The sequence below is a fragment of the Jaculus jaculus genome, chromosome 6 (genome assembly GCF_020740685.1).
Source record: "Jaculus jaculus isolate mJacJac1 chromosome 6, mJacJac1.mat.Y.cur, whole genome shotgun sequence".
NCBI classification, from domain to species: domain Eukaryota; kingdom Metazoa; phylum Chordata; class Mammalia; order Rodentia; family Dipodidae; genus Jaculus; species Jaculus jaculus.
Window position 1 is genome coordinate 25,598,280 of NC_059107.1, and position 27,346 is coordinate 25,625,625.

At 43.7% G+C, this 27,346-nt stretch overlaps 1 protein-coding gene across 1 annotated transcript in view; it reads left to right on the forward strand.

Annotated features, from left to right (window-relative positions):
• The window catches only part of Dock2 (dedicator of cytokinesis 2), a 469,609-nt gene that overhangs the window by 41,247 nt on the left and 401,016 nt on the right, over positions 1-27,346 (forward strand). The window contains exons 7-10 of the mRNA XM_045152647.1: positions 6,254-6,389; positions 15,704-15,858; positions 21,232-21,313; positions 26,752-26,887. Coding sequence (XP_045008582.1) covers positions 6,254-6,389; positions 15,704-15,858; positions 21,232-21,313; positions 26,752-26,887 — 509 coding nt within the window. The remainder of the gene's footprint in view (positions 1-6,253; positions 6,390-15,703; positions 15,859-21,231; positions 21,314-26,751; positions 26,888-27,346) is intronic.

The window sequence follows — 27,346 nt, forward strand, 5'->3', positions numbered from 1 at the left end:
TACACCTCCAGCTAACTCTCACACAATTGAAAAGGCATTTGCAAAAGGGGAAAGGGAGGCTAAAATTTGAATGCTGTGCTGTGATGTGATGGAGAAAATGAAATAATTTTTCAAAGCAGAGCAATCCACTGATAAGAATAGTAGTAACAGTACTAGAACTTGATCAGAGCTTATTGTGCAGTACACTTGGTGCTAAGTGTCTCAATATGCATGATGTCATTTAATTATTTTAATCACTCTATGGGGCATATAGTTTTATTATTCCAGCTTTTTGTCAAACGGAGACATGGAGACTCCTAAAGAAGTTACCTATTCATAGTTGCACTGCTAGTAACAGGATTGAGACCTAGGCAGATAGAGAAGCGTAGAAGAGACTTAAAAACCTCCCTCTTCTCAGTTCTTCAAATGCCCTTCCAACATCTTTTCATTTATTCCATCATAAACATGTGTGGAGTACTTTTGACAGGATGGACTTGCGGCTAGGTGTTGGGGGTTATAGAAATAAAAGTCCCCCTCCCCTCAGGTTAACAGTCCACTTTGGAGGAGGAAGCTGAAAGCCAACAGTATTGTATGTTGTTGTAAGTGTGCTGACATAGGAAGCAGAAGTGCTGTTAGTTTGAAGGAAACTGGGGGAGGCTCACTGGAAGCCGTGGTCCTTGAGCTTTGAGGGATAAACGAGAGGTCAGCGCATGTTCCGAGCCTGCAGAGAGTGGGGCTGGAGCCCTGGGCCTGAGGGGAAGCCTCAAGGGAGAGACTTTCCAAGCAGCCAGGCTCCCCTGCCCCTGTCATGTGTACCTGGCAGAGGACCCAGAGCAGGAAGTTGCTTCCCTTCCCAGGAGCAGAGCCCCCTGCTGGTCCCCTGGTGGCATCTTCCAAGTGTGTTTGGTGTGTTTGAATCTTCTTGTACCACCTCCCGTGCCATAGAGACAGGAAGGGTTGCCAGGCACTGCTGATGCCATTGGTGTGCCAGCGTCTTTGGCTGAGTGCAGCTGCAGCTGGGCGTGCAGGAAAGGAGCGTGCTTGCTACCTTGCGGAGCCACCTGGGGCCTTCCGAAGTTATGTCATCAGTGGAGTTCCTGTGTAGGACAAGGCCTGCTAGATGGCTTTCACTCCCAGGAAGTGCTCCCCACTTTCCCTGACTGCATTCCTGGCGGAGGTAGGCACTTCTGCAGCCCCTAAGCACTGGGAATGCCTTGCCTTCCTTCCTGTTTCCTGAGCTCCTGTCACACAGCTTTCAGTCCTCTCCCTGACCCTGTGTAGAGCAGGTGGTGATGGGAGAAAGAAGATCAAGAGGTTTCATTCTGAGCAAGGCCCTCCTGAGTGCCAGCCCCTGACCCAGACTGATGTCTCAGTGTCAGCCATTTTCTTTGGGGAAGTGAGAGACGCCCGACCACAGAAACCCAGGCCCCAGGCAAAGGGGCCCCTTGCTTCTGGCTTCCTTTCCCTGCTACTTCAGCTGGAAGTGAGAGAGAAGTAGGTACTTTACTACTGGCCTGGCACGTTTGGGCTCCTAGTTATGATAGGGGATGGTTGGTTTCCCTGACAAAGGCGATCAGCATCTGGGTGAAGGCGGAGAAAGAACACTAGAGCTGATATAGCTGAATCTTGGAGGAGGCTAGGATTCCTGAGAGTGCTTTGTTCAGATATCAGACTCCTGATGCATTCCTGGTGGAGCCCATAGGCGCAGCCATATATAAAATACAATATAGCTTTCATTTTTGTTTATTTATTTATTTATTTTGAGAGAGAGAGAGAGAGAGAGAGAGAGAGAGAGAGAGAATTGGCATGCCAGGACCTCCAGCCACTGAAATTGAACTCCAGACACGTGCACCACCTTGTGCTCATGTGTGCCTTGCACACTTGCATCACCTTGTACGTCTGACTTATGTGGGACCTGGACAGTCAAACATGGGTTTTTAGGCTTCACAGGCAAGTGCCTTAAGCCACTAAACCATCTCTCCAGCCCCTAGCTTTTGTTTTTTAAACAGAGTAACAATAGGAACCAGGTAATCACTGAGAACTGATGGTAACTTCCTGAGGGCTTACTACCTGTCGGGCACTATTTTTTCAGTAGTTCCCACATGTTAGTTCAGTTCAGTGTGATAATGACTTTATGAGGTGGGCACTATTCCCATGCATGTTTCTCTGATGAGGAAACAGAGGCTCACAGAGGGATTAGGAGCTTTAGTCCAAGAGGCAGTAGAATTTGAGCCAGGTAGTAGAGCTCCTAAGTTCAAGTGCTTAACCACTGTGTTCTGTCTCACAAGGCCAAGAAACAAATAGACACTGTGGGGAGTAAATATCAAGACAGGAAAAGACATGGGCAAGAGAGTCTGGCAAGGCTCGCTGGGTGATAACTGCCCTGACTAACAAGACTAGCAGGAGTTACTAAGTGAAGTGGCTGTCAACTTGAGTAGTTAATACCATCAGCACACCTCTAGATATGTCTCTGGGCATGTTTTCACAGGCCAGTAGCTTGTGATCCTGACCTAATGATTGTGTCAGTTGCTTGATGAATTCATAATACGATGAAATTATTTGGAGGTCATGAAAGGAAGTGGTTCACCGGGTACATGTCCTTGCATTCTGTCTCTCGACCTGACCCCTTCCTAGGACCCTTTTTCTCTGCTTGCTGGCCAGCAAGATGTGAACTACCGTGCTCCAGAGTGTCCTCCCCACCAGAATGACTGATCGCTCTAAAACTGTGAGCCCAAGTAAAACTTTCCTCCCTTTAAGTTGTTTCTTTAAGGTATTCAGTCATAGCAACTAAAGAGTCTGACTAATTTTGTGATTAAGACGTTGCCCGATTCACTTTGTGGTGGAGTGGATAAAAGAAACTCAGAGGGACAGAGTGGTGAACATGAACTTAGGAGAGGAAGGTAAGGAAGTAGACAGGGCCTGGAAACTTGAGCCCTCAGTGCCAAGTGAAGAAATTTGGGTTTGTCTAGAATATAATAGCCAGCTTTGTTGGGCAGGAGCCGTTTCTAGTTTTCTTTGTGTAGTGCTCACAGGGGGCAGGGGTAGGACTTCTGCCCCCATCTCGGGTTCATTGTATCACTTCTTGAGTAGAAGAGGGCACTGGGGTCCCTCCTGAAGATAACATGTCAAAGGGCCCCCTACCCACAGAGAACAGGTGCTAGTTCAGGGTGGCACTGTCCACTTGACTGTGGACCATGGTTATCACAGTACTCCTGCCATTATGGTTAAAGCTCCATAGTTCCAGGAGAGACTGGGAGTGGACTAGCTCTTTGGTATCCAAGCAGTGAGGAATCCTCAAATGACTTCTCCAAAGCCTAGGACAGCTGGACCTGGCAGGATGTTTTATTCATACGTTTTAGAACTGAATCCACTTTGATGAATTTTGAAGAGCAAGAGCTGGAGATATCTTGGTGCTAAATTATGTATTGGCTCTGCTCCATCTTTCCCGAGGTCACACAAGCCTCTGTCAGCATTAGCTGAGTGCACTGATTCCCCCTCAGCATCGCCTGCTAGGCAGCGTGGCCATGCAACACTATGAGTCATATCTAGCTGGGAGTTAATTTCCTAATGAATGTGGACCAGTGGGGTGATCCTTGGCCCCCCTCCGTTTGCATTTGGATTAGATGAGAGATGTGCTTCTCCATTTGTTTCTTGAATAACAAATAAAGACATAATCTCCTTCCTTTGTCCTTGTTGCCCTTCAGGACTCTTCAGGCAGTGGTGCCCAGCAGGACCCCTGTTGGCTTTCTCAGAAGCCCCATTAGCTCATCCGTCCTTTCTTCTAAGCATAGATGATGAGAACCTTCAAGTTATGGCCTTTTCAAACCTGGTGTCCCTCTCAGCCTGCCCCACACTCTGCTTTACAGTATTGAAACATATACTGTAGACATTTGGGTGCAGATAAGCGCACCATTTTAGTTTGTATTAGTGTTATGATCTTGAACAAATTAACTCACTCCCATTCCTAGTCTATTTTAATCTGTAAAAGAATATTGATAGTGACCCTCTCATAGAACTTTTAGGAGGATTACGTGCATTACCATCCATAAGATTTTTATTTCATTTTCATTCTTTATGCACATGCATGCGTGTTCATGTTTGTGTGGGTGCATTGAGTGTGCATGGTCACATGAAGGCCAGAGGGCAACCTCAGGTGTCATCCTCACGAACCCTGTCCACCTCCTTTAGGAGAGTGTTTCTCATCGACTCCCTAGTCTAGATTGGTTGACCAGTGAGCTCCAGGGATCCTCCTCCTATCTGCCTACACAGCAACGGGATTTGCAACCATGTACCATGCCTGGCATTGTTATGAGGGTACTGAGGATCAAACTCAGGTCCTTCTACTTGTGAGGCCAGCACTTTCTCATCTAAGCTCTCTCCCCAGCCACGTAAGAGTTTTAATGCATATGAATTTATTGTTAGGTGCTATGTCTTTGCTGTTAATAGCACTGTCAGGCAGATGACAGATGTAGTTGACACAAATCAATTCCAAACAAAGAACAGCCTGTGGTCTGGACATCAACTAGCCTAAGAGCAAGCTGTAGGTAACATTCAATATATATGAGATTGTTTTCCCCTGATAACTATTTTCAGAGTTTTATTAAATAACATTTGCATATTTCCGTGTGTGTGTGTGTGTGTGTGTGTGTGTGTGTGTGTGTGTGTAGTAAAACACTAAACCAACTGAGACAAGGTATATGACTCCATTGCTCACAATGCATCTCTTATCCCCAGGCCTCTTGCCTCTCACAGGTACCTCCTGTTGATGGTTCGGTCTTTTTATTGTCTATACTCTTCTTTGTCCATTGCTACTTTTTTTTTTTTAAATTTTGTTCATTATTTATTTATTTATTTGAGAGCAACAGATGCAGAGAGAAAGGCAGAAAGAGACAGAGAGAGCGCACCAGGGCCTTCAGCCACTGCAAATGAACTCCAGACGCGTGCGCCCCCTTGTGCATCTGGCTAACGTGGGTCCTGGGGAATCAAGCCTTGAACCGGGGTCCTTAGGCTTCACAGGCAAGCGCTTAACTGCTAAGACATCTCTCCAGCCCTCATTGCTACTCTTATAGATGCACCAGGGTAAAACATCTGGCTAGGTTTGTGACTTTTTTTTTCCCCAGGTTGGGTTTCACTCTAGCTCAGGCTGACCTGGAATTCACTATGTAGTCTCAGGGTGGCCTCAAACTCATGGCGATCCTCCTATCTCTGCCTCCCAAGTGCTGGGATTAAAGGTGTGTGCCACCACGTCTAGCTGTGATTTTTTTAAAAATATTATTTATTTGTAAGGATGGAGAGAGAGAGAGAGAGGACAATACCAGGGCCAGTAGCCTCTGCAAATAAACTCCATATGAATACACCACTTTGTGCATCTGGTTTTACATAGGTACTAGGGTATCCAACCTAAGCTGAAGGCTTTGCAAGAAAGTGCTTTTAAGCATGAAGGCATATATACAGCCCTCTGTTTGTTTTGTTGTTTGATTTTTTTCCACATAAAATTTATGCAATTTTCCATGCTTGATGTTTATGGAAATACAACATTAAAATATCAAGGCTAGATAATATTTTTTAAACAGTGCTGCTCAGTATTCTATTATAGATCAGTTTACTTAGCAATTTGTCTTTGGATAGAGATTTTAGTTGTTTTTTTTTTTTTTTAACACTGCTGTTGTAAATATACAGCAGATGCCCATGTTCAACTGGGATATTTCTTTTGGTTCATTATCAAAAGAAGTACCTATTTTGTGTGTGTGTTCATGTGTGTGGGTGCCTGTGTAAGTGTGTGTGGGTGGGTATGCATGTGTGATGCTCAGGCTAGGGATCAAAATCAGCTGTCTTCCTTTATTCCTCCTGCTTATTCTTTGAGACAGGCTCTTTGCCTGAACTTAGAACTCACTGATTCAGCTATATTTACTAGCTAGTGAGTCTTATAGATTCCCTGTCTCTCACTCTGCAGTCCTAGGATAAAAGGCCTGAGCCCCAATGGCATGCCTGGCTGTTACATGGGCATTAGGGATCTGAACTCAGGTCACCATGCATGTCTGGTAATCGCTACCCATTGAGCAATCTTCTCAGTCTACAGATACACATTTAAAAAAAAAATTGTCACACGCTGCCTCTGTTTCTTCGGCAGAGGCAGTTTCTTGCTGCTGTGTGGCCCAGCTGTGTCTAGTGTCTAGATAGAGCTTTCTTGTGTAACTGTATGACCTCTCAGAGGCCACTTGAAGCCCTGAAGACTTCCTTTGACTTATTTTTACCTCCAATTTTTGCATTTCAGAATCCTTGAGCTTGATCTGATTGTCAGAGATGAAGATGGGAACATCCTGGACCCAGATAACACCAACGTCATCAGCTTGTTCCATGCACACGAGGAAGCGACAGAAAAAATCACAGAGCGCATCAAGGAAGAAATGGTGAGCTTGGTTAATAGGTTTTGGCCAAACGAAGCCAGCATTTGGCACTTCATGAACTTAAAATAATAGGCTGTGTGGCCAGACTGTGTATTCTTCAAGGGGCCATCTGTTCTGTAACCTGAGATGTTTGGTAACGGGAACCACATACATTTTGTGTCTGTGTACTCAGCTCTGTAAACCACTCAGCATCCGTGCCCATAGGTAGTTAAGTGCTAGGCTATGCTCTCTTGGAGCTTTTACGTTCCAGAGAGGAGAAAAGAAGCCATAAAGGTTGTATAAAAACTATAAGTTAAGGAATACTTAATTCCAGCCAGTCTTACATTTGTAAAAGTCAATAAACTAGGTAATTTTCACAGGCTTCCATAGTGTAGTGGTTATCATGTTTCCCTACCATGAGAAAAGTCTCTGGTTTGAAGCCAGGTAGAAACAAGCTTTGGGGGCTGAAGAGATGGCTCATAGGTTAAAGACGCTTGTTTTCAAAGCCTGACAACCTAGGCTCAATTCCCTTGTACCCACATAGAGCCAGATGCACAAGGTGGCACGTGTGTTAGGAGCTATTTTACAAGGCATAGATAGGAAAGGCTTCTTTCTCTCAGGAGTGAAATAATAATGTGAAGTCATCGGGCCTGGGCAACTCTGGGGACAGGGTGTTAGGGATAGCAAGTACAGTGGCCGTGAGGTAGGACTGATTTCCAAATGTTCAAGGAAGTCCAATATGGGTAGTGCATGCTGAGCAATGATTTGGAGAGGTAGGCAGTGCAGTCGAGGGTCAGGAAAGCCTGATGGATTGTGAGAAAGAACTCTAATTAGGAGGCAAACCAGCAAAACATTTCACGGGAATATATATATATGTATATGTATATGTATATGTATATGTATATGTATATGGTTTGTTTGTTTTGTTTTTGTTTTTCAAGGTAGGGTCTCACTCTAGCCCAGGCTGACCTGGAATTCATTGTGTAGTCTCAGAGTGGCGTCAAACTCATGGCCATCCTCCTACCTCTGCCTCCCAAGTGCTGGGACTAAAGGCATGTACCACCCTGCCTGGCTTATATATTTTTTAGAAAAGTTAATTATAGCTACTGTTTGTTATTTGAAAGCAACTCTTCAATTTTAGACTTATTGAGTCATTATTTTCATTTAAAAATATATTTTATTTATTTATTAGAGAGAAAGAGAGATAATGGGCACATCAGGGCCTCCAGCTACTACAAATGAACTCCAGACACATGTGCCCCCTTGAGCATCTGGGTTACATGGGACCTGGGGAATCGAACCAGGGTCCTTTGGCTTTGCAGGCCAATGCCTTAACTGCTAAGCCATCTCTCCAGCCAGTTATTTTCATTTTTTTAAAAAAATTCTACTTACTTTAATTATTTGAGACAATTGCATTCATGTGTATACTTTTTTCTTTATGATCTATGTTGTCAAATTGACAGATTTAGCATCACCATGGAAACAAATCTCTGGTCATGTCTGAGAGACTTTTTGATTATATTAGTTGAGGTGGTTGGCATCATCCCATGGGCTGTATTTCTGAGCTATGTAAGAAGGAGAAAGATAGACAAGCGTTTACTATCTGTTGCTCTGCTCTGCTTCCTCCACTTTGGACTGAATGGGACAGTTTCCTGCTGCCATGCCTTCCCTGGCATGATGCACTAAACCTGGAACTGTAGGCTGAAGTAAATCCTTTTCCCTTGAACTGATCTTTGTCAGTTTTTTTTTTTTTTTTGTCTCAGTAATGAGAAGGTAATTGATACTGAAACTTGCTACCAAGAAGTGAGACTGTTGATCAAGTAAGACTGACCATGTGGTTTGTAGGCTTTTGGAAGTAGTTCATAGGAGAATGTGGAAGAACTTGAACACTGGACTAGAGAAACCTTACAATGCTGTAAACAATGTTTAATACTTAATGTTTGTTATAAATGTGAAATATGAAGGCTCTTCTCACAATGTTTCAGAGCAGAAGGGTTTTCTCGGGAACTGGACTAAAGCATTTCCTGTGGTATTCTGACAAAGAAACTGGCTGTATTCTGCTCATATCCTGAGACCTTTAAGGGTTTAAAAATAATGGACTGACTTGTCTGGTGGAGGAAATTTCAATCAAACCTGTGATTTGACACCTCTTGGCTGCCTTGCTTCAGATGTACAGTGAGAGAGAGGTAAATTCAGAGCCAGAACAATGAAAAACATAAAGTTTGGCACTGTTGCACTTACCTTCTCCTCGCTGAGACAAACACCCAAGCAGAAGCACTTTATGAAAAGAAGAGGTTTACTTCAGGCTTACAGACTACAGGACAGGAGATATCATGGTGGAAGAAGCTGGCTTGCTTCTATCCATGCATCACAGAAAGACGTGAGTCAGAAGCTGCAAGCACAACCAGCCAGAGCTCAAGCTAACTCTCTACGCACCCAGTAAGGCTGGACTCCTTTGCCCCCAGTGAGTGACATACCTCCTCCAGCAGGGCTTCACCTGCTAAAGAGTAAGTAGGAAGCTTAGTCAAAAATACCTGATCTATAGGGGACATGCATTTACATTCAAAGTATCACAGGCACAGGGAAAAAAAAATGCAAACAACTTTCAAGTTCCAAGGCCAGAAACTGCATCCACTTTGGCAGAAATTGCTAAGGAGATTATGACCATTAAAGATAAGACAAACTGATCTGCACTGGAACAAGGAGGCATGCCCCATGGTCCTGTAAGAGGAAGGTAGAAGACAGAAACAGTGTAAATTCTTTTAAAAAGAAAAAACTTGCAAGTAAACTTCTGAAAGAGGTCTTTTCTCTCCAAGGTCAGGATATAGAAACTACTACAACTGTGGTCCAAGGCAATGGCTGATAGTAGAATGAAGCAGGTCATTCATGCAGTGACAGGTTTTGGAAGAATGAAAGTGCAAGATGAAGGTCACAGTTCCATATAGTCACTATGGCTAAGCAATATGAGGCAGGGTCAAAGGCCCTGCAAGGAGATTCTGTAGGCCTCTGAGTGAAGTTGTGAAGGTGAACTCTCACTTACAGTGGAGACCTCAGGACGTTAGAAGATGCCAGGAACATCTGCAGGCAGGGGGTGAACCCTGCTGATGAGAGAAGCTACATACAGCACAGACAAAGGGTGGAGCTACTCAAGCTTTGAGGGACCCAAATTATCCTGTCATGAGTTTAGATGCCTGGCATGGAACTTCAAGATTAGGAGTTTAACTGCTAGGTTTTCATCTTGGTTTGCTCTGGTCATTCCTTTCTATGCCCCCATTCTTTCCTTTTAGATTGGGAGTATTTACTTTGTGCTGATGTATGTTGGAAGGATATAATTTGTTTTTTACTTTTTTATTTTATTTTTTATGAGAGAGAGAGAGAAGGCGAGAGAGCAACACAGTTGGCATGTCAGGGCCTCCAGCCACTGCAATTGAACTCTAGACGCGTGCCCCACCTAGTGCACACGTGTGACCTTGCGTGCTTGTGTCACCTTGTGTTTCTGGCTTACGTGGAACCCGGAGAGTCAAACATGGGTCCTTAGGCTTGCAAGCAAGCACCTTCACCACTAAGTCATCTCTCCAGTCCTTTGTTTTTGAGATAGGGTCTCACTCTATCCTAGGGTGACCTGGAACTTATTCTATTTTCTTAGCTGTCCTTGACCTCACAGCAGTCCTCCTACCTCAGCCTCCCAAGTGCTGAGATTAAAGGCCTGAGTCACCACTCCTTGGCTTTGCTTTTGATTTTATAGGAGATACCAGTTTAAAGCTTGTCTGTGTCTCAAAAGAGACTCTCTACTTTTAAACAGTGGGAACTGTCAAAGACTGTGACAACTTTTTACTTATTTATTTGTTTATTTAAATGGAGAGGGAGAGGAAGAAGCAGAGAGAGGGGCAAATAGAAACAGAATGGGCATGACAGGGCCTCCAGCTACTGCAAACAAACTTCAGACACATGCATCACCTTGTGCATCTGGCTTACTTGGGTCCTGGGGAATCGAACCTAGGTTCTTTGGCTTTGCAGGCAAGAGCCTTAACTGCTAAGCCATCTCTCCAGCTCCCTGTGACAACTTTTAAAGTCAGACTGAATACATTTTGCACTGTGAGATGCCATGAACCTGTGGGACAACATGTGGACAGTTATCTCTTGAAAGTGTTATGTGTTAGTATCATGTTGGCAAAGGGTAGATTTGTGATGGTTAATCTCTGGTTGTCAACCTGACAGGACTTAAAAATCTCTGGTCATATCCAGAGGGACTTTCTAAATTAGATTAGTTGATGTGGGAGGACCCAATCTAACTGTGGCAACACCATCCCATGAGCTGATTTCCTAGACTGTAGAAAAAGAAGAGAGAGCTAGCTGAGCATTCAGAAGTCATCACTCTCTGCTGGACTCGCTGACATGATGGACTGTAACCTAGAAAGTGTAAACTGAATCAACCCTTAAACTGATTTTTATCAAGTATTTTGTCCCAGCAAGGAGAAGGTAGCTGATAACAACCCCATTAACCTCTCTTATCTCCGTCTCACTCCTCCTGTACCTCTTCTTCACATCACTTTTCAGTAGTCACCACTGCAATGAGTGACTTCCCCTCCCCCAGCGACCATTAGCTGTCAGTAGCTCTTCGGGGGGGGGGGTTCTGAGCTCCTCTCCTGTCTATGAGGGGATATTGACTGCTCCTACATTGTGGAGTTCTTTCTATATCACTTGTATTGTACTATCCCCCTTCCCTCATTTAAGGCCTCTGGACCTTTTCCTAACCTTATGGTCTCTACAGCACTCTAAGTTAAACACACAGATCTGAACATTCACAGCTGCCTATGAGAAAGAATATGCAGTTTGAGTTTATGAGCATGGGTTTCACCCAGCTCACTACAATTTTTTTTTCCCAGTCCCATCCATTTTCCTGCAAATTTCACAATTTCATGAGGTACCATTTTTGTCTATCATTGTTCTATTTCCTGGGCAACTGGAGTCCTATTCAGAAAGTCCTTCCCTATGCTTATATGATTTTTTAAAGTATTTTTATTGGGAAGGGAAAGTAGTATTTTAGACTTAAATACTTCAATTATATGTGATTCTCTTTAGATTTTCATTTCCCTTTCTCCCATCTTGCTAGAGGGGAACATAATGAAATCTTTGGAAAATGGACTTTGTTGAAGGCAAAGAATTATTACCATTACAAAAATGCAATTTAGAATGAAACCTCAGGTTTGGGAAAAGAAACTTAATGTCCCTATAATTTAATGAATGCTTGAAACCCTTTAACTATAGTCATAGTGTATAACAGGATGCCCACAGCACCTATAGTGATAAGAAACTCCCTAGTCCTGACGTACGGACTTTCAATTTCTTTCTTCAGGGACATATAGGGAAATATTTTTCTTTTTTAATGTTTAGGCTGAGATCCAGGGATGTGGAATAATTTTAATTGCAAATGACCAGCATTAAAAGAGGAAAGGAAGTAGAATCAAATGGGAGTAGAAATAGAATAGAAAGCATCATAATTTATTACAAGTAGTACATTTTTCATGAGAAATTTGATTGCCAAGTTTTTAACCTATTTAATCAAATGCCCATGTGTATTGGATCTCAGTGATCACAGAAGAAGGAGGCAGCTGAATGAAGCATGTCTGACTTCTCTGTGTCTGTGTACTTAACTGAAGCAAGCATCCATGCCCTATAAGAGCACAAATCAGGAATGTCACCATGAGAAACAGTACAGGGGTTCCCCAAAACAAATAGAAATGGAACTAACATGTAATCAGACAATTTCGCTTCTCTCTGAAAATGCACACAAAGGAAATTAAATCAGCGTACCAAAGAGACATCACCCACATTTTACTGTAGTACTTATTCTCAATAGCAAAAGTATGAGATCAACTTAGCATCTGCTAATGGGAGGATGAATAAAGAAAACGTGTGTCTAACACACACATATACATATGTACAATTGTTAAACAGTTTTAAAAAGTCAAGTCCTGTCATTTGCAGTAAAATTGTATGGAATTGGAGGACATCATATTAAACAAAACCAGCCAAACAAACAAATAACAAAGAAACTGCATGTTCTGTCTCACAAGTAGAAACTAAAAGTTTTGAAAACACAAGAAGGCAACATGGAAGTCAAAGAGGGCCTTTTAGGGATCTGCAAGGGTCCCGGGGGTAGGGTGGGGTGGTTATAAGGGTGGAAGATGGAGGGGCATTATCAGAGCATAATGTGTGTGTATATGAATAATCAGAATGAATCCCATTAATCTGAACCATTCATACGTGTTAATCATGAAAGGCATTATGAAGCATCCTTCATACTCTATCATATATATATATATATATATATATATATATATATATGTGTGTGTGTGTGTGTGTGTGTGTGTGTGTGTGTGTGTGTGTGTGTATAATAGCATTATACATAATATATAAAATGTATTTTATACATTATTATACAATATATATATAGTCTAAAAATACTGAGAAATATCTGAGGCATCATGAAATGTCTTTATAATGCATGTAAGAAAATTGAGGCAAAGAAGAATTCAGTAACTTGACCACCATTACTATTCAGCTTACCCTGATGTTTACAGTAACTAAACAGAGTCTGAAGCCAGTGCCCCAGCATCGCATGATACACAGCATCTTCAGGCTTAAGATGACCTTAGACTGCCCTGAAGCACTTTGCAGTGTATTCCGGTAATCAGGAATAGCATGCTGCTACTTGTCTGAGTTTCAGTAGACCACAGCTAGGGAAAATGAATCCAAGTCCCAGTTTCTCATACAAACCAGGGATGCTGGAGTGGATTCAGAATGGCATAATGTAAGACCTTCCTATATCTGGATGATTGGAAGGAAGTAGAGGTGTTTGATTCAGAGAAGGAAGGACTATGCCAATATTTTGAAATTACTGCCTACTTTCCCCCATCTTTTTGGAAGGTTTGAAAATTCAGGTCTTATGTTGAGGTTCTTGATCCATATGGATTTGATATTCCAGTTTACTTTATTTTTATTATTTTTGTATTTGTGTGTGTGTACTGTATATGGTGCAGTGTGTGTGTATGTGTGTGTGTTTGTGTGTTGTGTGGGTACTTGTGTGTGTAGATGTGTGCAGATGTATGCACTTGTGTGTGTAGATGTGTACACCCTTGTGTGTGGGCATGTAGAGGCCAGAGGAGAACATAGGCTGTCCCCTTCCATTGCAGCTCCATATGTTTCCTTGAGACAAGTTGTGGAACTTGACATTTTTATTAGCCTCAATGACACTCTGGTCTCTGCTCCCTACAGGAATGGGGTTGCACATGTGCATGGCCATGACTAGCTTTTATATGGATGCTGGAATCTCAATTTGGCAAGCCCAGGCCCCTTCAGGCCTCATGCTTGCCTGCATATTTTTTTCTCTCTCTGAGCTGTATCTCAAGCCTTTGGAGTTGATTTTTTGTGTAGTGTGAGAAAGGACAACCTGGTTTCACTTTTCTACATAAAGGAATTAAGTTTTACTGGCCCCATTTGTTGAAGATGCTATATTTCCTCCGATGTGTATTTTTGGCATCTCTGTCAAGAAAACAGGTAGCTGCAGTCACCTGGATTATACCTGGGTCCTCCTCTATTCCATTACATTGATCTAGGTCTCTGCTTTTGTGTTAGTTCTGTTCTGTTTTTGTTATATTGCTCTGCAGTAGAACTTAAACTCAGATATGATGATGTCTCCAGCAGTATTTTTTTTCCTGCATTCTTTTCACATTATAAAAGTCACTCATTGTAAGCTTTATGTTGGTGGATCATATTAATGCATAGCGCTAGATAAACTATACCACAGTCAACATAGAGAGCCATTTCATCAGCCTGAGAACTTCTTGGTGCTCTTTCCCTATCTCTAGGCTCCTTACAGCCCCTAATTTGTATTCTGTTACTAATCCTGCCTTTGGCTAGAGTTTCAGATAAGTAGAATAATCCAGTGATAGCTTATTTTGACTGAATTTTTGACTTAGCCATATATCTTTGAGGTTATATTATTGTACATACTAACAGTTTTGTCCTTTTCATTGTGGACTCAATATACTACGGAAGGTTGTTGAGGTGTATATCACGGACCATTGTCATTGGCCAAGTGTAGAGCATTTGGGTAGTTTCCAGGTTGCACCTATGATGACTCATGCAGCTCAGCACATTTTTCTTCAAGCACAAATTTGTGTGAATGTGTTTTCTGTCTTTCTGGATAATGCCTGGCTGTGGGCTTGCTGGATCCCATGATGCATATGTGTGAAACCTACTGAGGTTCTGCTATATTTTGTCTCAAAACGGCCCTGCAGTTCTGCATTCTCTTTAGTGGCCTATTAGAGTTCTAGTTGCTGCATGCCCTTTCTCACACTTGCCATTGTCAGTCTTGTTCGTTTTCACCATCCTGCTGGCTTTGTACCGACATCTCATTTTGCTTTCACTTTTAATTTCTCCAGTGATCAACGAGGTTGTCTGTCATCTCGTGTGCTCACTGGCCATCTCTGGGTGTGACCGTGATGTGACTCATAGTTAGCCTATTTAAATTGGTTATGTTTTTATGAATCTATTATAAGATTATTTGTATATCTTTTGTATAGATTTTTAAGAAACCATATTTGTGTATTTGTGTGTGTGAGAGAGAGACAGAGACAGAGAGAGAGAGAGACAGAGAGAGAGAGAAGGAAAGAGAATGGGCACACCAAGGCTTCTTGCCATTGCACTGAATGTGGACTCGTGCCACTTTGTGCATCTGGCTTTTTATGGGTGCTGGGGAGATAGGCCTTGGAGAAAAAGACTGTGTGTGTATTAGTGATTATTGTGCCAGGGCCTCCAGCCACTGCAAACAAACTCCAGATGCATGCACTGCTTTGTGTACATGGCTTTTATGTGTGTACTGGGGAATTGAACCCAGGCCATCAGGCTTTGCAAACACATACCTTTAACTACTCAGCCATCTCTGTAGCCAGTATACAGATTTTTAAATGAGATAAATCCTTTACAATTTTTCCCATCTGTGCTTTGTGCATGGGTATTTCAGTGAACAAAGTTTATAGTTTCAATGAAATACGTGTAAGCACTTTTTCTTTTATAGTTTGTGAATTTTATGATGCTAACTTCATGAGGCATTATGATTCATTGGTGTCATCTCCCAGGGTAGGAAGATTAAGGTGAGCAGAGTCAAAGTGATGTCCCTCAGACTACAGAAGGTTGTGATGTTAGCTGGGAGGAATGCTCTAGTCATGAGGCTTAAACCTGAGTGGCTCCTCATACCCTGGACTGTGTCTGCTGTTTTAAACAGTAATAGGTTAATTTGCTCTATCTCTTCCTTTCTTCTTTTCACTCCTCAGTCAAAAGACCAGCCAGATTATGGGATATATTCTCGGATCTCCTCATCCCCCACCCACAGCCTCTATGTCTTTGTGAGGAACTTTGTGTGTAGAATAGGGGAAGATGCAGAGCTCTTCATGTCTCTCTATGACCCCAACAAGCAAATGGTTATCAGGTAAGTGGTTCAGTGTCACCTGACTCCCTTACACGGGGGTGGGGGAGTATGGCCAGACTTGACTATGCACAGAGAACCTTTTCTTCCCAGCATACCTTTTGGAGCAATGCTCAGCTAGAAGAGAAGCTGAGCCTCACTGAGCAGGTGGGAAGGACTCCTTTGGGGGCTGTGGGAATTGAATGCAAGTATTCCTTGCCACTCAGTTTTCCCCACAATGGGTTCATGGTTAAGGCTTCATCAATACGTTTTGGTTATCATAAAACAACCAGTGATTACAAGGTCCAGACAAACAACACCAGGTATAATAAAATTTCTGGCTTTAAAATGATAGCTGGAAAGTGAATGCTGAAAGAGCCAAGTCCTCCAAAATGTTTGTTCAGGTTCACATCCCGGCTCTATTGCTTACTTCCTTTAACCCCAACCAGGTTGTTGAACATTCTTAAGCCTGAGTCTCCCAGTTGGAATCTGAGTAGTGACCTCTCTGGGACACTTTTTTTTTTCAGTGTGGTTGTTAGGATGATTCAATAAAGTCATGGGCAGTGCCCAGGACCAGAACTGTGAAGAGTCCACCCATGGAATAAAGGGATCTAAGTTACCCCTTGTTGATCTTGGCATGTAGGACAAGAGAGGGTACTGCCAGCTCCCACCTGATGAAGTGTCTCAACTGATAATGGTTTTTCTTGTCCGGCTTCTCCTTTGACCCTCCAAAATCTGAGTCCTCCATAAGCAGAACCCCAGGCAGAGAGGGACATGTGGGGTCCCTTGCGTCTGAGTCAATTGCTTCTTCTCTAGTACTAAGCACAGAGAAAGCCATGTCTGGGCCCAAAGCCACACAACAGGGTGGGGCAGGGCCAGACAGTACTTGGGGTTCTTTGCCAAGCAGGGTACAGAGATGTGTCTGAGGATTGAGCCTCTAAATTATAGCCATACCCAGATGGAAGTCCAGGCTGAAATGCAGCTGCCGCCACCAGTGGAGAGAGTTCCCCTGGTCTTGTGGAGTGGGCTGCCTAACACTTGTAAGATGTCCTTCTAAGAAGACAGTACTGCTATCTGTGCTCCACCTCATTTGACCTTCATTATTTTTTGCCATTTGGGAGAGAAAATGAGACTCAGGAAGGGTGAGCCAACTTGCCCGAAGTCACACATATTTATAAATGGTAGAGCTGAGAATTATAGTCAGGTCCACCTGACTTCAACAACAAGCTGCTTTCAATTTAATTCTCCCACCAAGAGGTATGCTATATCAAATGTCTTGCACGACTCTCACCAGAGACTCAGCATCATTATGGTAGAAAGCTACCCTTTACAGTATACCTGAGTCCCTAACATGTGCCTGAGTCACTTTCAGTGTGACATTAGGAGGTGTGTTCCTGCTCCTTGGGAGCCTACCTTGAAGAGACCCATGTTTTGGTGACCCTTGGTATTCCATGATAGTTAAACTCCTGACACCTCTGCATCCTTCAGAAAGCATTAGAACGCGTGGCTGCACTGATGAGAATGCCAGGTCCCCTGGGCCACTTGGTGATGGATGGCCAGAACCAGCCTTGTGGAGGAAGGCAATAGATCAATGAGGAGGGCAGCTCTGTTTTCTGATACACTCTCTGGATGAAGTGTTTGATGGGGCATGCCTAAATGATGCAAGAGTGCCAGGGACATAGGACAATGCCCAGGATGAGGAGAAAGAGGTGGTCAGAGAGCCTGAAGTTCATAACCGTACAGAAGAGAAGGAAATGAAGAGAGCAGAGAAGGGGGGTGGGGTGATTCAGAAAAGTAGCCGGGGGACTTGCAAACCTCATCTTACTCTGACTCTGCATAGCTGTTCCTTCTCTGATGAAAATCTCTTCTCCACTCGTGTCTGCTCTAACCAGTTTGGATCCACCCTGATAACAGAAAGCTAAGGCGTCCTCTGTGTGGATCAGATGTGGACTGGAAAAATTTGTGTCCTGGTGGGTCCCTAAGAGATCTGGACTGGGAAAGAAGAATTTTGTAGGACAAAAAGCAGCCACTGTGCACAAGGCTAGTGGCCCGCTGTGTCCCAGAAGAGCCCTGCGAGGATTGGAACGGTCCCCCCTCACCTGTAGTGGTGGCTTGAGCCTAAAGATTCTATCACTAAGTCTTCCTGGGCAAGGATGGATGGGAACAGCTCAGCCCTCTAAATTGCTTTTTCTTATTTATGATTGCATTTCTCCTAGAAGGAAATTGCTGGAGCCTGCTGTTTAGATATAGCAGGTCACTCATCAAGGGGTTTGCTACATGAGATAGAAGGGACTGGACAGTACCCAGGCATTTCAATAAGAACATTTCATAAATAACCAAGAGGAATTATTTAAAAAAAAAAACAAAACTATTTGAAGCCTATAGTATTTAGTGTTCCCAGATGGTGTCCTATCCAAGTACTAACCAGGGTGGACCCTGTTTAGCTTCTGAGATGAGATCAGGCCATAGATAAACAAACAAACAAAATAAAAACTTGATATGGCCTTCCTGTTAAATTTTCTTTGAATTTCACTAAAATTTAAATTTTTAACTCTCACCAGATTAAAAGAAAGAAAAAGTTACATTTAATTTGGTTGAGTGTTAACTCTTGGCCAATGTGGGACAGGGTTCATTTTTGTTTTGGGTTCCTTTTCCTTCTTAAAACTTTCTCTTACTGTTGCCACTAACCTTATGAGTAACCCGGGCCTGTTGGCCCAGGCCTGTAACCCCTGCTGCTCCGTAGACTCAGGCAAGATTGCAAGTTCAATGCCTGCCTCTATAGAGTGAGTTCAAGGCCAGCCTGAGTAACATATGCAGACCCTGTCTCAAAATAATAACAATAATAATAACAACAACAATAACAAATAAATACTAAAAGAGCCAGGGACATAGCTCAGTGGTAAAATATTGCCTAGTATGTATAAATCCCTGGGTTCAGCAAAACAAGACAAAACAAAAACAATATAAAAGTCCAAACAAACAGAAACTATTCTGAGTGGAGAGAGGGGTACGCTTTCTAAGGAAAGCAGTTCCCCTTCACTTTACTGACTTCTCTCATCACACCTGCTGGAAACGTAATGCGTGGGTGGCATGCGCATGCACGTTTGCTGTGCGCAGCCCCCGCGCATGTGTGCTGAGGCTAGACGAGAGCATTGGGTACCCCCGCCATTGTTTCTCGGAGTCAGAGTCTATCAGGGGTCTTGGGACTTGGGACTTTTGCTAGTGTCTGTGATTCTCCTGTCTTTGCTCCCCACAAAACTGAGTTTGCCAGCCCCAGGGTGATGGTGACAGACACTTAGAATAATCAAAACCTATGTAAGCAGAAAAGCAGCAGCTGCAAAGACCGGAGCACTGAAACAGACTGCCAACAGGCCTGCCATGGCTCAGGGGACATTGCCGAAGAGGGCACAGAAAGACTGTAAGAGCCACAGAGTGGGCAGGAATACCCTGAGACATGGATCCCTGCTACCCCTTGGAGACTGACTGAGGCCTTCATGACCCCACAGGGACTACCTGAACCCCACTGAGGAGGGCGCCCAGGGTAACAGGAGTTGGAGTGTGGGGACAATAATGTATAACCTGTTATTTTATATATATTTGAAACTGAGGTTGCAGACATGTGGCCATGTCCAGATGTTTATGTGCGTTCTGGGGAATTGAACTCAGGTAGTCTCAGGGCTCCATGCTGCACAGCAAGCGCTCTTATCCACTGAGCCATCTCTTCAGGCTTTGTATTTTCTTAATTCCAAAAAAGAGCATTTATTTGGCACCAACTATATATTCCAGGTGTCATGGAACAGCTAATAACTCAGGAAACTGCATGACACTTCTAAGTTAGATAAGTGCTAGCCTTCCTCCTTCCTGTCATGGCTGGACTGGGTAGTATTTACCGCACAGGAGAGGGGCGATGGCTAATGATCCTGCATCAATCTCCGGGGATCCCTGAGCGACAGCTTCTGCTGAGTCACCTCCTTCTCATAAAACACTTCCGTGGGTTTGTGTTACTTTTAGGATCCAGTCAAAATCCTGTAAGTCCAACTTGCTATGAGCTCCCCACTAATTTTTCTCTTACCTACTTAACTCTTTCTTTTAAAAAAATAACCAGGACATTCTTATTTTATTTGTTTTTATTTAGTTGTTTTTAGTTTGCATACAGAGAGTTAGGCATCATTCATTTTGACATTTTCAAGTGTAATTTGTTTCAGTTGATTCTCATCCATCCTCCTCCCCTCTTCCCCCCTTCCCCCCAATACCCTCCCTCCTGCTTGCACATCACAGGTGTCTTTTTAGTCTTCTTCTTGCTCATGGCTTTATACTTGTCATTCTGTCTATGTAGGCTTGCCCACATCTGCCCCTCAATATATACATGCTCATAGGTATTACAAGTTGAGACCTGCTTATCAGAGAGAATATGCAGTTTTGGTCTGTCTAACCACTTAGCTCTTAAATCCATTTCTTAAATTCTTTCTTACATTGTCTTTACATACATGTTTACCTTGCTTGAAACATTTTCCATTCCCGTGTGTGTGTCTGTATGTGCATGTATGTGTGCTTGTGTATGGGCACACTAGGCCTCTTGTTGTTCAAACAAACTTGATGCTTGCATGATTTTTTTGTGTCTAGCTTACATAGGCGACTTGGGTATTGAAGCCTTGGCTGGCAGGCTTTGCAAGCAAGCACTTTTAACCGCTGCTGAGCGATTTTCCCAGCCTCATCCTATGATAAGCTTTTATTACTCATTATTTCCTCAATAGTGACTTCCCTGACCACCCAGACTACATCAGGCCCTTCTGAAGCACATTCTCACAGCATTCTGAACTTTTTCTTTCTAGCACACACTTCTGTAGAGTTGTTGCGAAGTTGTTAAACAGTGTTTGAATAGTTGATGATAGTGTGTCTAGGACAACACCCTATGTGATCCACTACAGTATGGCATTTCATTCATGGAAAGAGTCCCATACCCAAAAGATAATTGCAGAAAACCTAAATCTCCATTCAGTCTCAGAAGGGAACTGGAAGCTGGAAAGGGTAGATGTAGTTTTGGTATCCTGAAGAAAGACTGAAATCCTTCCCTTCCCCTCTCGTCTCTGGCTTTCTTGATGACCTCTACAGGGCACACAGCTGCTCTTTAAAAACATTTGGCAGCTGTGTACAGTTTGCTTAGTGGCTGAGGGAGGGAAGGTGGGCATGGATTCACGTGTGTTCATAATCCTTCCTCTGCCTGTCTACTGTGTGCCTCCCAACAGAACTTATCCTTCAGAGGGAAAGAACCATGTCTATCTCAAAAACGTACTGCATTCTTAGCACCAACATGGTGCTGAGCGCGTCGTGCTCATGGAGTGGGTGTGACAGCTGCGGAGGCTGCTGTGTGACAGGCCGCTCTTCTTTTTCCCACAGTGAGAACTACCTGGTGCGGTGGGGCAGCAGGGGCTTCCCCAAGGAGGTCGAGATGCTGAACAACCTGAAGGTGGTCTTCACGGTGAGTGCGCACTCTCTTTCCACCACCTCGCTTCGCACCCACAGGGATCGGATCTTGGAGAGGAGGCGGGCTGGGCACTGGTCAGGATGGCGCATGTGCCCAGTGCAGAAATGTGTTCTGGGCTGCTTGTAGAGAATTAGAGGTGACAGCGACATTTTATGTCCAGAGGATGCTCCCGGGAAGAGATCTTTTCCTCTCTTCCTCCCTCCTCACCTCTTTCTTGCTCTTATGCACACAGAGGACACATGCATGGTGTTATATTGCCAAGCACACACCTCTTTGAGCAATAATGTGTACATGACTCAGGCATAGGAGATACCATCTTGATTTTCCAGTGAACTCACAGTTAACACAAATTCCTTTCTTTGGTTCAGGCCTTTAAAAAATCTTTTATTGTCAACTTCCACAATATACACAATATACCCTGATCACAACCTTCCCCCACTACCCTCCTTTATCGCCCCTCTCCTGAAAGCCCCTTTTCTTTCAAGCCAGTCCCTCTTCTATTTTGATGTCATCATTTTTTTCTCTGCCCATAGGAGGGGAAAATGATAATAATGTGGGTCTTGGGCAGGTAGTATCAGCCACTGTGAGGTTATAAATGCAACAGCCACTTTGTGTGTGGAAGACTTTTTCTAAAGCATGCCCTCCCATCCTCTGGCTGTCCCGTTCTTTCTGTCATCTCTTACCCAGTGAGCTCTGACCCTTGGAGGGTGTGAAAGGGATGTCTCAGTGTTCAACACACAACTTTCACTTCTCAGCACTTTCATGAGTTTTGAGACTCCCCAGTAGTCATCCTCATCGGAAAAGAGAAGCTTCTCTAACCAGAAGTAAGAGCAGCATCAACATACAGGCCTAAACATGGTTCAGGCCTTTCTGAACATCTTTTAAAACCATATCGGAACAAAAGAGAACCTTCCTAGAACATTGACTGCCTCGGTAGATGGAAATTCTGAATATAATTAAGTCACAGGTGACTCAAGATCCTTAGGCCACCAGGATCATACCTCTAGACACAAATACCAGAAAGAGTTATAGGTAGAAAATTAAATTCAGTGGTTGTTTGGATGAGTTATTTCTGAGAGTGAACTTGGCTTTTGGTTTTGAATAGGGGAAATGCTGGAAAGAATGAGATAAATAAGGGTTGCAATTTCTAGCAGAAAACCCCTCTTCACTAAGGATATTGGCATTATCTACACACCCCTTTGGGGAGAAGACTGTGAGCTTTTCTACTCCATTGTCTGCATGAGCCAGGGGAATCGTGGAGGAGGAGCGGGGAGGGGGTATTGGCAATGACCAAACTGATGAGTTGGATCCAGGAGTGACCGACATGCTAGATTAACCTACCTTGCTCTGCAATAATTTTCCTGTTACAGCCCATTAAGTACAATGTCTCATGTTACATTGTGATTAGATTGGGGTGTAGCTGATTTATTTTGTTTGTTATTTCCTGAAAAAATAGGCCAGAGGCATGGAATGGGATCATTGGTCCTAATTGCATAGACAAAGTTTCCTTGGCATATACAAATGTGTTCCAGCCCTGCTTATGTGTTATGAGCTACAAGGAGGAGCCCATTTGTTTGCTTGATAGATAGGAGGGTCCCACGGGGCCTCCTGATTAAACCAGGAGACAGATGTTTCACAAGAAGGGGAAGGACGGGGAATCAATCACTGTTCTGTTGCGCAGGGAAGCAATCCTTGAAGGAGAAGCATTTGGGAAAGGGCCTCGGGGTGTGTTTGCAGGATGGGGTCTTGCTTTCTGGATTGGGCTGTGCCACACCTCTGCTCCTCACAGCAGTGGACTTGAGAACTTTGGTCGGTTGCTTTGACAGGATGATGCCTCCCCCAGCCCCCACCACTCCATTGGTAAACTCATCTGGGGACATGAAATGTCATGGTGTTCTGACCATTTTGTATAGACTCAGGAGTCATCTATCTGGTGAGCACCTGCTAAATGTAAGCTGCGTGCTTGGTGCTAGGATACAACAGTCTACTTTCAGATGTAATGATGTGAGGAGCTTAGTAAATAAATAAATAAGTAGATAAATAGATCAATAAATGTACAAGCAGTGTCAAAAAGTGATACAACAACACAGAGGATTTAAACAGGGTGATAGAACGGTGTTTGATTTCAAGCTGCTTTCAGTTGGGTGACACGGTGACGTTTGTCTAAGTTAGACACTAGGTAAGACCTGGCAACCTTTGTGCCTGTGTGGCCTTTTTCTGCCCTCTGGGTGTTCACCCTCTCCAGTCACCTCTTTGCGGGTAGGCTTCCAGTTTCTGGGGCCTGAGGAGCTGTGGGGCTGGATGACTGGTGATGTCCTCCATGTCTGCTTTCTGAGTGCTTTGACCTGCAAGAAGAAAATAGCACGTGCCACCCTTGTTCCCCAGGCCTTAGCCCAGTGTGGGGTTGCTGCTAATACACAGGAAACAGGAGTGAACAATTAAAGGTGTATTAATGCACCTGACTGTTATAAAGTGGCCTTTGTTTTAAGTTCCATTATTCTGCTTCCCCCAAATGATGAAATTTGTAAAACCAAATTGAAAATGATTGGGAGCATAACTTTCAGTGAGGATTGCTCATTTGCCTACAATCAACTGAAACGTTCAGTCAGTTTGTGTAGTTTATATAACATATTAAGATTCTCAGGCTTGACAGATAGCTTCGCGGTTAAGGCACTTGCCTGCAAAGACAAAAGATCCAGGTTCAATTCCCAGGACCCACGTAAGCCAGATGCACAAGGTGGAGCATGTGTCTGGTGTTTCTTTGCAGTGGCTGGAGGCCCTGGCATGCCCATTTTCTTCCTCGGCTTCTTGCTCCCTCTCTCTCTTCCTCTCTCTCTCAAATTGATAAATAAACAAATTAATTAAAATATTTTTAAAAGGGCTGGTGAGATTGGTTAAGGTGATTGCCTGTGAAGCCTTAGAATGCATGTTCAAATCTCCAGGTCCCACATAGCCAGATGCAGTGATGCAAGCGTGCAATGTTGCACATGTGCACAAGGGGGCGCACACATCTAGAGTTGATTCACAGCAGCTGAAAAGGCCCTGGCACACCCATTCTCTCTCTCTCTCTCTCTCTCTCTGCCTCTTTATCTCTCTCTCTCAAAAATAAAATAATAAAAAATATATTTTAAAAAAAAATGGATTCTCTGGGACCAAGACCAGGGGGTCTTCAGTGAAGCAGCTCTTCACTGAGCACAAAGGATATCTCTTGATGGAGTGGGGAAGAAATCTGGTACTCTTACAAGTTTGTCCAGTGCTTCAGTCTGCTGAGGCTGCTGTAGCAAAGCACCACAGATTGACTGACTAAAAAGAAATTTATTGTATCCAAGTTCTGGACTTAGAAGTATGGAAGCAAGGTATTTTTGCATTGTTGGTTTCTCTGGGGCCAATCTTTGGCTTGAACATGGAAGCCTTCTTCCAGTGTCTCCATGGCCTGCCAGTCGGCCTGGATGTGTGTGTGTGTGTGTGTGTGTGTGTGTGTGTGTGTGTGTGTGTGTGTTTGATGTATGTGTGTGTGTCTCTTAATCTCTGCTTTTTATAAGGACACAAGTCCTATTGGATTAGGATCTACTCTAATGACCTCATCATCATTTTCATGTAATTACCTCTTCCAGTATTGATCTTTTAGTGCAGCCACACTCTGAGGCACTGAGGCTAGGACTTCATAGATAGGAATTCCGTGTTGAGGGAGGACTATAACATCCAGGAACTTTTCAGGTGTTAGGACCTCAGTGGCTCTGTAATGTCTCCCGTAGACACCATTCTAGGTATTTAAAAACATATAAATAATCTCAATGGGAGGACAAAAGTCACCAAGGATGAGATCATTATAAAGGAAGAAGTTGAGATTTTAAAGCTGGGGAGAAATTGATTGCACAGAAGAATGAGAGGCAAGCATTTGAGGTGGAGGCGTGGTTAGGAAGAAAGATGAGGAGTTAAAAGTGAGCGCAGTGCATTTGTGGAGCAATAAAGCAATCTTTGTGGATAAAAATAGAGAGAATAGTTAGGAATCAGCCGGTGAGGACAGCTGGATGTATTATGTCTAGGCCCTTTCATGTCAACTTACAAAGATTAGCACTAATAGGGTAGGAAAGAGGGAGCTATTATACTTGTTGGGGGATGAGAAATAGAAAAAAAAATAAACACGGCTTCTTAGTTGCTAGGTGATTTCAGAATGGATTAGATGCAGGAGTCAGGCAGGCCCCAGAAGAGACTGCTCTCCCCAGCTAAACGTGACACCTTTAGGCTGCCAAACTCCAACCCTACAGGGCAAGGCAAGGTGCAGGTGGATGACAGGGCTTTTTCAGCCTGAATGCAATTTCTTTTCTGCCTTCCTTCTTTCCCTGCCCAACAGTGTGACTCCAGACAGTGAGAAGCAGATGTCTACTCTTCCAGCTGGAGAAACGGTGCCCTTGCAGAAGATAGGGTTCTTCTGAGAAACAAAGAAGAGGATATATATGCTTGAAATTGCAGGCCAGGCACACAAGCTAGAAACTGAGGCAGGATTTTTAGGCTATAGTTTTGAGCAGAATTCCCTCTTCTCTGGGAACCATCGTTTTGCCCATGAAAGATATAATCTTGTTCATTTAAAGCCAACTAATTGAGGAAGCACCTTTATTTGTAAAATGATGTAAGAGTAGTATATTCCAACAGAACCTCAGAGAGCTGTTAGAGATAAAATAAGATGGTCAAATATGGATGCTGTGAAGTTCTGCCGCCCAGTGTCCCTTTGGGGCTTTCCCTTTCTCGTCAGTGCAGTGGGCACAATAGCCTCACTTTCCATCTTTTGCAGGGCTGATGTGACGGTGCACGTAAATCAAGTGTTAAACACATCCCTTAGAAATGACAAGCATGGGCTAGGGGGATGGCTCAGCAGTTAATACGCTTTCCAACAAAGCCTAACAACCTGAGTTTGATTCCCCTGTATGTATACATGCACAAAGTGGCATATGCTCTGCTTGCAGGAGGTCCTGGCATGCCCATGCTTTCTGTGGCCAGGTGTGGTGGCACACACTTCTAATCCCAGCACATGGGAGGCAGACATAGGAGGATCGCTGTGAGTTTGGAAGTCACCCTGAGACTACATGGCAAATTCCAGATCATTCTGGGCTATAGCAAGACCCTACCTCAAAAAACCAACCAAACAAACAAAAAAAATGACAACCATTAGCATTAGCTTTTCTTTTCTGGTTGCTTTCATGGACCATCTGGCATCTGAAACTTCTTTTTTTTTTTTAATTTTTTTAATTTATTTATTTGAGAGCGACAGACACAGAGAGAAAGACAGATAGAGGGAGAGAGAGAGAATGGGCGCGCCAGGGCTTCCAGCCTCTGCAAACGAACTCCAGACGCGTGCGCCCCCTTGTGCATCTGGCTAACGTGGGACCTGGGGAACCGAGCCTCGATGAAACTTTTTATCCTTGACCTTGCAGGACCTTGGAAACAAAGACCTCAACAGAGATAAGATTTACCTGATTTGCCAAATAGTCCGCATTGGGAAGATGGACGTTAAGGATACCAATACAAAGAGGTGCACCCAGGGATTGAGGCGGCCCTTTGGGGTGGCAGGTAATGGCCAGTGTCCGCTGGTGAATTTTGTAAGAGTATACATTTCATGTGGTTGAAGGTTAAAGATTCTGGATTCTGTGCTGGATAGCCCTTAACAACTACATTGGCTGTGGTGACCAATGGAAGCCACTGGTAAGTTCTGGTTTATGAAGAGTCCATGAGTAACGTGGTGTAAGGTCTGGAGCAGAGCGCTGGGAACACAGTGCAGCCAGAGCTCTGGCGCCTCTGTCCCCTGCCTGAGAGGAAGAGCAATACAGGCAGAATCTAATTATGAGCAACACATCATTTTGAAAACAAATATCTAGGCCAGGAAATGCAGTCACAGCCAGTGGATGACCTGCCACCCTTCTGACTTCCAGATAGGCATGGGCTATCTGAGAGTGTGGGTCACGAGGAGTCCCCATGCTGCTGCTTTGGAGTGACCTGGCTCCACCTTTCCCCAAGCTTTAACTCTCAAGC